At 52.3% G+C, this 13,203-nt stretch overlaps 1 protein-coding gene across 3 annotated transcripts in view; it reads left to right on the plus strand.

Annotated features, from left to right (window-relative positions):
- Positions 1-13,203, plus strand: part of ECE1 (endothelin converting enzyme 1) — a 124,993-nt gene that overhangs the window by 51,565 nt on the left and 60,225 nt on the right. The window contains exons 1-2 of one of the 3 annotated variants that reach the window (XM_070777330.1): positions 7,002-7,158; positions 9,873-9,959. In XM_070777330.1, the coding sequence (XP_070633431.1) occupies positions 7,017-7,158; positions 9,873-9,959 (229 nt within the window). In that variant the 5' untranslated portion in view covers positions 7,002-7,016. Of the gene's footprint in view, positions 1-7,001; positions 7,159-9,585; positions 9,642-9,872; positions 9,960-13,203 lie in introns of those variants that run through there. The other 2 variants (XM_019982080.2, XM_070777321.1) reach the window with 2 other exon arrangements.

A 13,203-nucleotide genomic window follows, 5' to 3' on the forward strand; every position in this document is an offset into this window, starting at 1 on the left:
TTAGGGGGAGCCCAGCCTGGGACTCTGGTCCCAGACTAGGGTGACTGACTCATTGACTGGCAGAGCTGTAGCCTTCTCCCTGGAGGTGGTGAGCAGCCGTGTAAGCTCTGTGCCCTTGACCTTCCGGTCTAACTCACCTTTAGGCCTCCCTGAACTCCTAACTGTCCCCTTGTTCCCGCTCACCTTCCCCCTCCATGCTCAGGCCTCCAGGCCCGCCCAGCCTAAAGTGCAATCTTTCTCCCCACCCCCACCCCCAATTGTATTCCTCTATTTCCCACGTCTCAGACAGGCAGCCTGTTGTCTCCAATAGAAGTCGACCTAGAGAGCCAGGCCCCATGGTAGCATGAGGAAAGAGGAAGAGGATCTCAGAGGGTCAGGAGGATCCGGGTTGGAGTCCCAGCTCTGCCCGAAGGGCAAGCTGCTTCCTTCCTCTGTCCTCAGTCTCCATCTGTGAAACGGGTCCCTGCGTTTGTTCCACAGGGTGATGCAGCGTGAGACACAAATGAGACCAAGGTATAAAAGAGCCTTGAGAATTGGGAGTTGCTGGGCTTCTGGTGGTGTCAACAACTTTTTATTCTGTTTTCAGTTCAGTCACTCAGTCGTGTCCGACTCTTTGCGACCCCATGAATCGCAGTACGCCAGGCCTCCCTGTCCATCACCAACTCCTGGAGTTCACTCAGACTCACGTCCATTGAGTCAGTGATGCCATCCAGCCATCTCATCCTCTGTCATCCCCTTCTCCTCCTGCCCCCAATCCCTCCCAGCATCAGAGTCTTTTCCAATGAGTCAACTCTTCGCATGAGGTGGCCAAAGTACTGGAGTTTCAGCTTTAACATCATTCCTTCCAAAGAAATCCCAGGACTGATCTCCTTCAGAACGGACTGATTGGATCTCCTTGCAGTCCAAGGGACTCTCAAGAGTCTTCTCCAACACCACACTTCAAAAGCATCAATTCTTCGGCGCTCAGCCTTCTTCACAGTCCAACTCTCACATCCATACATGACCACTGGGAAAACCATAGCCTTGACTAGACGGACCTTTGTTGGCAAAGTAATGTCTCTGCTTTTGAATATGCTATCTAGGTTGGTCATAACTTTCCTTCTAAGGAGTATCTTTTAATTTCATGGCTGCAATCACCATCTGCAGTAATTTTGGAGCCCAGAAAAATAAAGTCTGACACTGTTTCCACTGTTTCCGCATCTATTTGCCATGAAGTGATGGGACCAGATGCCATGATCTTCGTTTTCTGAATGTTGAGCTTTAAGCCAACTTTTTCACTCTCCTCTTTCACTTTCATCAAGAGGCTTTTTAGTTCCTCTTCACTTTCTGCCATAAGGGTGGTGTCATCTGCATAGCTGAGGTTATTGATATTTCTAGTAATCTTGATTCCAGCTTGTGCTTCTTCCAGTCCAGCGTTTCTCATGATGTCCTCTGCATATAAGTTAAATAAGCAGGGTGACAATATACAGCCTTGACGTACTCCTTTTCCTATTTGGAACCAGTCTGTTGTTCTATGTCCAGTTCTAACTGTTGCTTCCTGACCTGCATACAGATTTCTCAAGAGGCAGCTAATTATTTTTTTTTAATAAACATTTTATTTTAGAACTGTTTTAGATGTATAGCATCATTGGGAAGATTGAAAAGAGTTCCTTTATACCCCATACCTGGTTCCCCTATTATTTACCTATGACATGGAACATTTGTCACAATTAATGAACTAACACTGATACATTGTTACTAACTAAAGTCTTTATGCCTTTTATTTTTTGGCCTTGCTTTGCGGGACCCTAGTTTCTGGACCAGAGACGGAATGAACCCAAGCCCCCTGCACTGGGTACATGGAGTCCCAACTGCTGGCCCACCAAGGAAGCCCCTTAATTTGCCTTTTTTTTTTTTTTAAATTTCAATTTTTTTTTGGCCATGTCACATGGCTTGTGGGCTCTTAGTGCCCCAACTAGGGATTGAACCCTGAGTCACAGCATTGGAAGCACCGAGTCTTAACCACCTGACTGCCGGGGAATTCCCTCAGTTTTCTTGAAGTTTCTGCCTAAGGTCCTTTTTCTGTTCTAGGATCCCATCGAGCGTGTACTGTGCTTAGTTGCTCAGTTGTGTCCAACTATTTGGGACTGTAGCCCACCAGGCACCTCTGTCCATGGGGATTCTCCAGGAAAGAATACTGGAGTGGGTAGCCTATCCCTTCTCCAGGGGATCTTCCCAAGCCAGGAGTCAAGCTGGGGTCTCCTGCATCGCAGGCAGATTCTTTACCAGCTGAGCTACCAGGGTAGCCCCCCCCCCGCACCACGCACACCCCATCACATTTACTTGCTGTGTCTCCTTAAGTTCGTCTTGACCGTGGCCATTGCTCTGGGGAGGAAAGCACAGAGGTGAAGTACCATCTGCATCCCATCGTGTCAGGAGTACATCCTATCCTTCCGTAATTGGACTTATCATTGTGGACATTAGCCTCGATCACCCAGGAAGACGGCTGCTTTTGCCTTGAGTACGGCAGCAGAGTGAGATTCACACCAGTGTTAACTGAGCTAAGGCCAAGATCAGGAAATCTGGACGGGTACAGAAGCAAATGGGAAAGCTGAGGAAGGAGAATAAACAAAAGCAGCTTATTAGGCTGCCGTGTTTCCCCCCAAGTGCCAAGTCACTTGGGGATGGGATGCTTGGTGCCAGGCAGTTCGTTTCAGCTCATTAAAGCTTTTCAGGGACTCCCCTGGTGGTCCAGTGGCTAAGACTCCGCACTCCCAATGCAGGGAGCCTGGGTTCAATCCCTGGTCAGAGAACTAGATCCCACATGCCACACCTAAGAGTTCATATGCTGCACCTAAGACCAGCTCAGCCAAATAAATAGATTAAAAAAAAAATCTTTATACTGAACCATTTTATAGATGAGGAAGCCGAGGCCTTAGGAGGGAAATGACATGGTCACATGATCCAGGGGCCCAGGTCTGTCTTTCCTGCTTCATTCCTGCTGTTGAATAAATACATCGAAGCTGCAGTCCCAGGAGAATCGAGTTAGGGCAGGGATGTTTCGTGATGCAGGTTGTTTCAAATTCACTTTATTCCAAAAAGGATTCATGATGGGTTGCAACTGAAACACATCAATCAAATGATACACAGTAGAAATGAAAAATCAGGAGCAGAGAAAATAGAGCAGAAAACGTGGACAAGGACAAAGCTGAACATAAAGGCCAGAAAAGTGCTTGATTTGGCTGTGAGCTTCCTCAGCTAATTCCTGTGATTCTTCTTATCAAAGAACTAAGAAGCAGTTCACTCCTCCAGGAACTTAGTGGTAAATGTAAAAAGGACTTAATCACATGGAGGGACTTCCCAACGGGTCCAGTGCCTAAGACTCTGACTCCCAATGAGGGGAGCCTGGGTTTGATCCCTGGTCAAGGAACTAGATCCCACGTGCCGCAACTAACATTTCTCATTTGCTGCCACTAAAGATCCTGCAAGCTGCCGTTAAGACAAGATCTCAAGTGTGGCAACGAAGGCCCGGCACAGCCAAATGAATAAATATTTAAAACAAGAAAGAGATTAATCACATGGAAATTTCTCATGTAAAAGACACTGAGCAATGTTATAGATCATGTAACAGTAGCAGTAGGTGTTACCTGGTGTCATCTTCCGGAGCGATGGCTATGTATTTTTACTATATGCTTTATAGTATATATTTACTATATGCTCCTTGCCCAAATTTGTCCTATTTGAATTTTACTTGTCATCAAGCAACTCTACCCTGTTTCTTCTTCACTGAAGTCACAGATGCCTTTGCCCGAGTGAAAATCTTGGATACAAATTAACCAGTTATCTATATACCAGGTTCTGTGCTGGATACGGGGGATGGAGGGAAATAACGTAATTGTCGCCCATCCACCAGGTCCATCCCTGCGGTGAAGACACCTGGACAAAGGCCTGAATGAAATGCAGATGCTATGCTTGGGGTACACCAGAGGGATGGGCATGATTCCCTCTGAGTCGGGAGAAGGGGGGACTTCCTGGAGGAAAAGGTAGGCTAGACGTGGAGACCAGTAGCTGTGGTGGAGACAGCATAGTCTTTTGTATTTTTTTGGCAGCATCGAGCCTTAGTTGTGGCACGTGGGGTCTAGTTCCCTGACCAAGGATCAAACCCAGGCCCCCTGCATTGGGAATGCAGACTCAGCCACTGGACCACCAGGCAAGTCCCAAAAGGGGGACTTGGGAAAGAGGGTATCAGTCATAGATCCCTTGAGGGTGGGGAGCAAGTGCTACTCCCTCAGCTTACAGCCTGGGGCCTGACAGATGTCATGGACTCAGCAGACTCCTTTTGGGAGGTCAGCACCCACAGGGATAGCTCAGGGGTCAGGGTGACGGCCATATACCCAAGAGGTGTGTGGAGGGTGAGTCTGGGGAGTCAGGTTTGGGCCAGTTCAGGGGAGCCCTTGCATGTCAAGCTAAGGAGTTTGGCGGTGGGGATCAATTGGAGGCTTCTGAGCCCTGTGTCTTGTAAGTAGTGATGGTACAAATAGTAACAGGGAACACTTGGTGGGGATATGCTGTGTGCCCAGCACTGCTCTGAGCACTTTATTTATTTTTAAGTTTTAGATTTTTAAAACTTTTATTTCTGACTGCACTGGGTCTTCGTTGCTAGGCACGGGCTTTCTTTAGCTGCAGCGAGCAGGGACTATACTCTTCTTTGCAGTACGCGGGCCTTACTGCAGCGGCGTCTCTCCCTGGGGCGGGTGGTCTCTGGGGAGTGCAGGCTTCAGTAGCTGTAGTGCACAGACTTAGTTGCTCCGCAGCATGTGGAATCTTCCCAGACCAGGGATCGGACCCGTGTCCCCTTCATTGGCAGGCGAATTCTTAACCATTGGACAGCCAGAGAAGTCCCTAAGCACTTCATATTAACTAAGTGTCGCAACAGTCCTATGAGGGACGTGCTATTATTATCATCCCCATTTTACAGATGAGACTGCCGAGGCAGAGAGGCTGAGTCACGTGTCCAGGCTTACACAGCTGGGACATGGCATTAGCGAGGATCTGAACTGAAGCTTGGAACTAGAGCTTTTCCTCACTCTATTATTGTCCTTGTTAAACATAAGTTTTTAACTAACATAAAACACGGAGAAGGAAATGGCAGCCCGCTCCAGTGTTCTTGCCTGGAGAATCCTGTGGACAGAGGAGCCTGGTGCGCTGCTGTCCATGGGGTCTCACAGAGTCAGACACAACTGAGGTGACTTAGCAGCAGCAGCAGCAGCAGCATAAAACATGAGCGTGTATTAGGTGGGCTTCCCAGCTGGTGCTAGTGGTAAAGAGTCCACCTACCAAAGCAGGAAGAGAAGTGAGAGTCGCTCAGTCATGTCCAACTCTTTGTGACCCCACGGACTGTATAGCCTGCCAGGCTCCTCTGTCCGTGGAATTCTCCAGGCCAGAATACTGGAGTGGGTAGCCTTTCCCTTCTCCAGAGGATCTTCCCGGCCCAGGGATCAAGCCCAGATCTCCTGCATTGCAGGCAGATTCTTTACCCTCTGAGCCACCAGGGAAGCCAATTGCAGGGGACACAGGAAACACGGGTTCAATCCCTGGGTCAGGAAGATCCCCTGGAGAAGGGAATGGCTACCCACTCCAGCATTCTTGCCTGGAAAATTCCACGGGCAGAGGAACCTGGAGGGCTACAGTCCATGGGCATGCATAGAGTCAGACAGGACTGAGCGCACGTACATATAAGGATTTAACAGCTCTCAACTAATTACTGGCACACAAGGCAAGAACTGATGGGGCTCTGGCCATAGGGCAGCATCTCTAAGAAGCTGAGACTTAGAATGTGAAAACGACTTGTGGGCTGTGGTCAGGGAGTCCCAAGCCTCTGAATTTCACTGAATTTCACCCACAGTTGCTCTTTTTTTTTGCCTCTGATGAGCTCTCAGTTTCTTGGAAGATCCCCCTCCTTTGGGCATACCGACACAAAAGCCATCGGAGTGACTGACGTGGTTAGGAAAGATGACCTGGTGGGGTCACACCCAGTGCCACTGAGCCCGGAGGCCTTTGTCATCAGAAACACATGAGCGTTTATAACACTTCTCGTTTCTGTTTCAGCCCAGGCCTTTGATTTCCACAGGGTGGGGTTTCCAGAGCTGGGCACCATCACACCCTCCATCTGTCTGTCTTTCATCACCGTCTCTGTGATGCATCTGGGGACCGTGGTTCCCACTGCTCCGCTCCTGGTCTCCGCCTAGCCCTTCTCACGAACTCCAGGCCCTCACTTCTCATCCACCGCTCAGCGGGGCCGGGAGAGGAGCGTGCAGTTCGGGGCAGCATCTCCCCACAAAGCTGCAGTTGTTTGTCCCTTTCCCTAAAGCTCCCTGGCTGTGGGTGTCCCCACGACTACAAACAAGGCCGTTAGGGAGAACAGCCCTGGCTGGCCTGCCACTCAGCACCCCTGAAGTCCATGCCATCCCCGCCTGGAGCAGCAGCTCCCCTTCTACAAAGAGCAGGAGGCCCCACAATCCAGGCCCTGCTCTGCTGCCCACGAGCTGAGCGCCTGAGGTTCTCTGGAGGCGGTGCGGTGGGCTGGGGCAGCCAGGACTCCCATCCTGGCTCTCTGACTCTCTAGCCAGGGAGGGGACCTGCAGGAGGGCTGAGGGGGACTGGGAAGGGGGTGCCGCCTCCCCCATCCTCAGTCTCCTCTGCCAAGTGGAAGTGGGAGGTGGAGATCCCACCGCACCAGGCTTCCCGGGGTCAGGAGGGATACGGATTGCTGGGGCCCAGTGGCTCAGCATAGACTTTTGTTCTGCCAGGCCCCTCTCCGTGCCTGGCCCCCTCCCACATCTCCCATGAAAGGGAAGTGATACCTGCCAAGGCTGGGGCTTTGGTGGGTGTGGGGACCCAACAAGACAGTGATTGGAAGGCCCCACCCAGAACTGGGCGGGTAAGAGACAGGGCTCCCCCTACCCAGCGCCTCTCCCGCCCAGTCTTTGGAATGCTACCTGCTGACTGGGGCCCATGGTGCTCCCCAAGGAGCAGAGATGCCTAAGCCATTCCCACGTACGAGGTGGGTTCAGTTTCACTCCCTGGCCCCGGGGCAGGCGGCATCTCAAGAAGGGCCCCTCATCTTTTGTGTGCTGAAAAATAAACAGCTCTTGGTCTCCTTGGATTTCTACTCCAGAGGTAGGTGAGCTTCCCTGGTCATCCCTGCATGGACAGGCCGGCCTTGGCCCCTGGGATGGGCTGCCAGTCTCCTCCCTCACCTCTCACCTTCGTGCAGATGCCCATGGAAGCTCCAGTCCCACTCTAGGCCTTTGGGGACGTAGGGCCTCACAGGACTCAGCCCTCCCTTCTAGGTTCTCCTAATTAAGGTGCTGTGTGCATCAGTAGAAGGAAACGTGGGATGTGGGGAGGGGTCAGGGAAGGCAGAGGACACAGCACAGGAGGCCTGAGGCTGCCTGGGGTCAGACAAGACTGGTCTGGAGAGCTTTCCAGAAGGGCTGATCTCTGAGTTGAGACGGAAGGAGAAGCCATTGCTTCTCTACACCTGGGCCAGTTACTTCCCCAAGCCTCGGTTTCAGATTCTGTAAAAGAGACCGATGATACTTGCTTCAGAGCGAACAGCGAGAGGCTTCAATGAGACATGAGTGTAGAAGAACCGACAAATACCTCGTCCCTCTAAGCGCCCAGGAAACAGTAGCTGCCTGCCGTGCCAGGCATGGGAGGTGTTTGGTGACTTGAATTTCTTTTTCAAGGGTCTTTTTCCTGGGGCAGTTAACACCTGTTACTTAGTGTAACTGGTTTCCGGAAAAAAAAAAACAACCCAGGGTGAAATTAAAACAGCCCGATGGCCCTTTCTCTTTCTCCAGTGGGTAATGGGAAGTCCTGCACCCAGGGGGAGTGGAGTAGAAGAACCCAGAATTAAAATTCTTCCCACGGACCCTGCCTCCCCGAAGGTCCTCAGACATGTTCTCCTTGTCCTTGGGTATTGCAAAATTAGATGCACTTTCAAGGCCCTTCCCCAGAGTAATTTTCACTTCTCCTTTACTTGTTCTCGCATTCATTTTAACAGTGTTTGGAGTGCCTGTGCTATGGCAGCCGATGGGGATTCTGTGTGTCAGACAAGGTCCCAGCCCTGATAAAACTCACAATTTGGGGGAGGGGGAAGGAGACAGATGTTAAAAACCAGCATAAATAAGTAACAAACTGCAGTAAAACAGGTTGCCATGATCGATAATTTGGGTTCTGCTCGGGGTGGCTGGGACATTTGAGGGTGTGACGTTTACACTGACCTCTATCTGCAACAGGAGCCTGCACGGGAGGAGCAGAGACATGTCCAGACAGAGGGAACAGTGCTATAAAGGTCTCGAGGGCAGGAGACACTCGGAGAATCTGGGGAACAGAGGGAGGGCGGGAGAAGCTGGGGCCTGCGGCAGCGAGGTGGGAAAAGGGGCAGGGTGGGCAGGGGCCACGGGGGACCGGTAATGGGACTGTCCCCACAGAATTGGGAGCAAGGGTGACAGGTTCAGAGTTTCCTGCTGAAGGCTGGCTCTGGCTGCAGAGCAGGCTGTGAGAAGGCGGGAGGTGAAGCTAGGAGACCTGGGGAGCTCACCGAGACTGTCACTCCAGGTGTCCCTCAGCCTCCTGTGCCTGTTCGTTCACGCATCTGTGAAGTCAACTATGAGAGGGAACAGGAGTGCTCTGGAAAGCTGAGGAAAAGTGTATAAATGCGAGGGTTCCAGGTCTTACCAGACATGGAGGGTCCTTTGGGCAACTGTTGGGTAGGCTTTTCTGGGACCTTAAGGGACAGGGAGAGGGCCGGGTGTCCAGAGCGCCCCACCTCTGAGGGAAGGTGGAGGGAACGGTCCTGTTCCTGGCTGTCAGCTCGCCCCAAAGCCATTCCTGTTTTGAGGGTAAGATCACACCTTGGAGCCTGGAGCCAAGCATGGGCTTCCCTCCAGCGCGCACAGAACATTTTTCATTCTAAGTCAGGAGAGTGCTCTGGAATTTTCTGAGATCATCCTGAACTCTGGCTTAAAGACCCCTGAACTAGAGGAAGGGGGAAATGAGAGGGGAGGCACATGCCTTTTTTATTCCCCGTGTGTGTGTGTGTGTGTGTGTGTGTGTGTGTGTGTCTGTGTGTCTGTGTTTTCCCCCCCAATCTTTCTAGCTCCCATGGGGGAGGCCGCTCTTGGCGCAGCTAAGGGTCAATGGCGAGAGAAACTTCTCTCTTGACCTTTGCGGCCAAACTAGGGGCCCTTTCCTAGTACCTGCCTTTTGGCATCTGCCACCACGGTTTATAAGAGGACTTCATGTTTCTTAGAAGGAAGGGTGGCCGCGAGCCCCTTCCTGCCTGCAAGCGGGAGGCGCCTCTCCCCGACCCCCACCCCACCCCCCGACCTCTGGGAAGGGGGAGAAGGCTCCGTGTCCCCGGGGACTCTGGGGGGCGGTCTCCCGGCGCGGCGGGGGAGGGAGCCGGAGCCGCGCGGGCCGGGCTCCGCCCTCGAAGGTGGTGCGAGGCTGGGCCCAGCCCCACGGCCGGCCCTCCCCGGCCAGAGCCGCGGGCGCGTGGCGGCGGGGACCCGGCGGGGAGCGGGCGTCGCGGGCGCACCATGCGGAGCCTGTGGCCGCCGCGTCCGGTGGCCGCGGCGCTGTCGGCGCTGGGGGTGAGGCTCGGGGTTGCATAAGCGGGGAAGGGGCGGGGGTGGCGGAGGGAGGCGGGACCCCCCTCGCCTCCCCCGGCGCGGGCCTGGCCGTGGGCCGGTCCCGGTGTCCCGGCCGGGGCGGGGCGCGGCGGCGGCGGCGCAGGCGGCGGGTGGCCGCTTCCCCGTTCTCCCCATTCGGGCGTGGGAGCCATGGAGGCGCTAAGAGAGTCCGTGCTGCACTTGACTTTGCAGATGTCTACCTACAAGCGGGCCACGCTGGACGAGGAGGACCTGGTGGACTCGCTGTCCGAGAGCGACGTGTACCCCAACCACCTGCAGGTAGGCTCCCCGGCGCTCTGCGCGCCCCCCCCCCCCCCCGCCCCCGCCCTCAGCCCTGGCAGACCCGGCCATCCTGCCCAACACCGGGGGGTGAGGGGGCCCGTGCCAGCCTGCCAGCCCTTGGGCTCCGTGGGTTAAGAAAAGCCTGTTCTGGGTTAGCAGTACCCCTGAGGCGCTGGGCTCCCCAAAGGGCCTCCCCGCTCCACTTCTACGCGTCCCCAAACCCTCTGGACCACCTGCTACTGGGTTACAACCCAGGTGGGCAAGTGGAAGAAGCATCCTGGAGGGGTGAGCTGGTCCAGTTCTCTTTTCACAGGGAGGGGGCCAGTCCCTGAGTGCTGAGACCTGCCCAGAGTTTTAGGCAGAGCCTAAAATCCTCCGAGTTGTAGCATGGAAAGTCCCAGAACCCTGTCAGTCCTGGGCAGACAGAGGGTGCTTGGTCACCTTGTCTGTTGGACGTTACCCCACATTCCTCCTCTTCTTCCCCCAAACTTCGTGTGTCCTGGGGGCTAGAGCCCAGCCTCTGCTTGTCTCTCCCTGCCCCTTCCAGCCTCTACTTGGGAAGCCCAGTTCCTCCCCCACCAGGCTCTGCCCCCTGGGGCTCAAATGTGCCCACCACCTCTGCCTCCCAGAGGGACTGAGCTGGGGCAGTCCAGACCAGGACCTCAACCCTGGCTGGGTGTGAACTGAAACAGGTGGACCTGAGGAATTTGGGAATTCCAAAGGATGCCCAGGGGGGCCCTGTGACCTGACACCTGGAAAACCGGCTCGCAGAGACCCGGCGAGCAGCTCAGTCGAGGAGGCTTCTGCCAGGCCGACCCAGGGAGGCCGGCTGCAGGGACTGCTATCAGTTCACAAGCCGCCCCCAGAGGGGAAGCGTAGGTTGTGTGGAAACCTAGGCTGCCAGCCCCAGTCCTGCTCGGACACACCTCTCAGAAGCTGGGATCGTGATACTGGTAAAGGGAAACAGCATTGATTGACACTTGTTCAGCAGGCCCCGGGGAGGTCCAAACCCGACCCTGAGTGGTCTGCACACACTGGAGCGGGACTCTCTTACCTACACCGTCCCACTGAGCCTTCAGGAACAGCCCCGTGAGTTATTGTCCCCACTGCTCCCTCTTACAGATGAGGAAACTGAGGCTCTGAAAGGGGAGACAACTTGCCTTAGGTGCCCTGGAGCTAGAAATCTAGGAGTAAGAAACCAAACCTGGTCTATGTAGAGCTGCTTCCCCGTGGACTCTTCTGAAGAGGCTAAATCCAGCAGGAAATTAGATTCCCGTGGCAGGCGCTTTTGCCTTCCCGAATCAAAACAGAATCTAATCAGCCGTCTTTTTCAGTCTCATCTTTCACAGAGGGTTCTAAATATATCAGCACAAAAGCATTTCGGAATTCACAACAAAGTACTGTGCTGAGCTGTTATCACCATGCCGCAGCCCGCATGGGTATAGACTTTCTCAGGCCACAAAGTACGTTTGTCAGCCTGAGGCTGCCTGGCAGAGGGGAGGCGCCCGGGGCTCTGGGGGCGGGGCGGCCAGGTGTGAATCTGACACCACCCGTGATCCTGGGCGATCTAAGCTTCTCTTCCTGCATCTGCACAATGGGAGTTAAGAGAACATGACTGTGGTGCATGTTTCGGGGCCGGCCAGGATTGTTATGTTTGTGATCGTGAGGTAAGGGCTCTTGCGGCTGTGTTACACATGACAAGCTGAGTCTCAGAGAGGTTAGGGACATTCCTGTGGTCACAGAGCTGTCATGCGGTTGGAATGTAGTGTTGGTGCCCCGACACCAAACCACCCAGCTGGGTATATCGTCCACTTTTACTACAGGATAAGCCCAAATGCTTGCCCCAAGGATTTGGAGGCATTTCTGTAGGTACCCAGCCCGGCTTTCCTTGAACCTCCACGACTTCCCCAAAGCAGACTAGCTAATGATTGTTCTTGTAAGAGTCGAGAACCTTTTCGTCTCATCTTACAGAGTTTTCTATGAATTTTATGTCTTTAATCACAGGGAATTTTTTCCAGTATAACAATTTTGCATACTAATTTGTGAAAAAAAGAGTCAAGTATAAAAAATATTTACAAAGAGACAGTAACCCCACCACTCAGAAATAACTACTTCTAGTTTTTCACATTTGCTTATATATATTTTTTATTATAATTGAGCTCACTCCACATCCATAACATTTTGTCCTACTTTTTTCATTTAATGCCAATTCATAAGCATTTTTTTGTGTTGTTAGAAACTTCTGAAACATCAGCTGTACCTCAGTTTTAAAAATACTTCCAAGGAGTTCCTTGATGGCTTAGTGGTTAGGACTTGATACCTTCACTGCTGAGGGCTGGGGTTCGATCCCTGGCCCCGGAACTAACGTCCTGCAAGCCTTGTAGTACAGCCAAAAAAACGAAACAACGCTTCCAAAACATACTGCCATTAAATATCATAATACTTTATGGTACCAATATATAAAAATACATTTACTCAATCTGCTACCATTGGACAATAGGCCCAGTATCCATAACACTGTGGGTGACCAGCTTCCAGCCTTTTGAATAATTTCCTGTGAGCAATTGTTAGAAACACAACTGTTCCCTCAATTTTAGGCTTTTTAAAATGGATCTAGTCCTCTTCCCCGCACACCAAATCTCCATCTCTTGACGGGCAGCTATAAAAATCAGCTACTTGATTTTTCAAGATTTTGAAGCCTGTTGTTCCTGAAACTCCAGAGTTGCCAATACCAACACTAGTAAATGACAATTTGCATCTTTCAGCCAAACTTGCCACCTTTTGCCTGAACATGCTGACAAAGTGTTGTATTTAGCTGGAGCAAATTTCTACCTGTACCTCACCTGAAAGGATTTTTCTTTTCCTTGATCTCATATGTGAGGTACAACTTCATTGCAATCAACTAAAATTCGTCAGGGTGGACTGAGTGCAGAGTTTAAAGCCCCAGCTCTGACACGGAGCCCCAGCTTTGCCTCTCACAGACTCTGAGACCTGGAAGCTACTCAGTTAACCAGCTTTTTTTTTTTTTTTTTTTTACAAGATGGGGTTGATAATAATCCACTTGTCAGAGCTGTTGCAGAGATTGAAATGAGACAATACAAGTGGAAGCACCTAGTGTAATGCACAGAAAATGTGTTTGGTTGGGATCATGATAAAAGCTCACCGGGCGTGATATCTCAGTGATGCCCTAAACGCAAGAGCTTTGTCTCTTCGCTCAGACTGGCCACCTTGTCTCTGTACC

This window comes from Bos indicus, chromosome 2 (genome assembly GCF_029378745.1).
Source record: "Bos indicus isolate NIAB-ARS_2022 breed Sahiwal x Tharparkar chromosome 2, NIAB-ARS_B.indTharparkar_mat_pri_1.0, whole genome shotgun sequence".
Lineage (NCBI taxonomy): Eukaryota > Metazoa > Chordata > Mammalia > Artiodactyla > Bovidae > Bos > Bos indicus.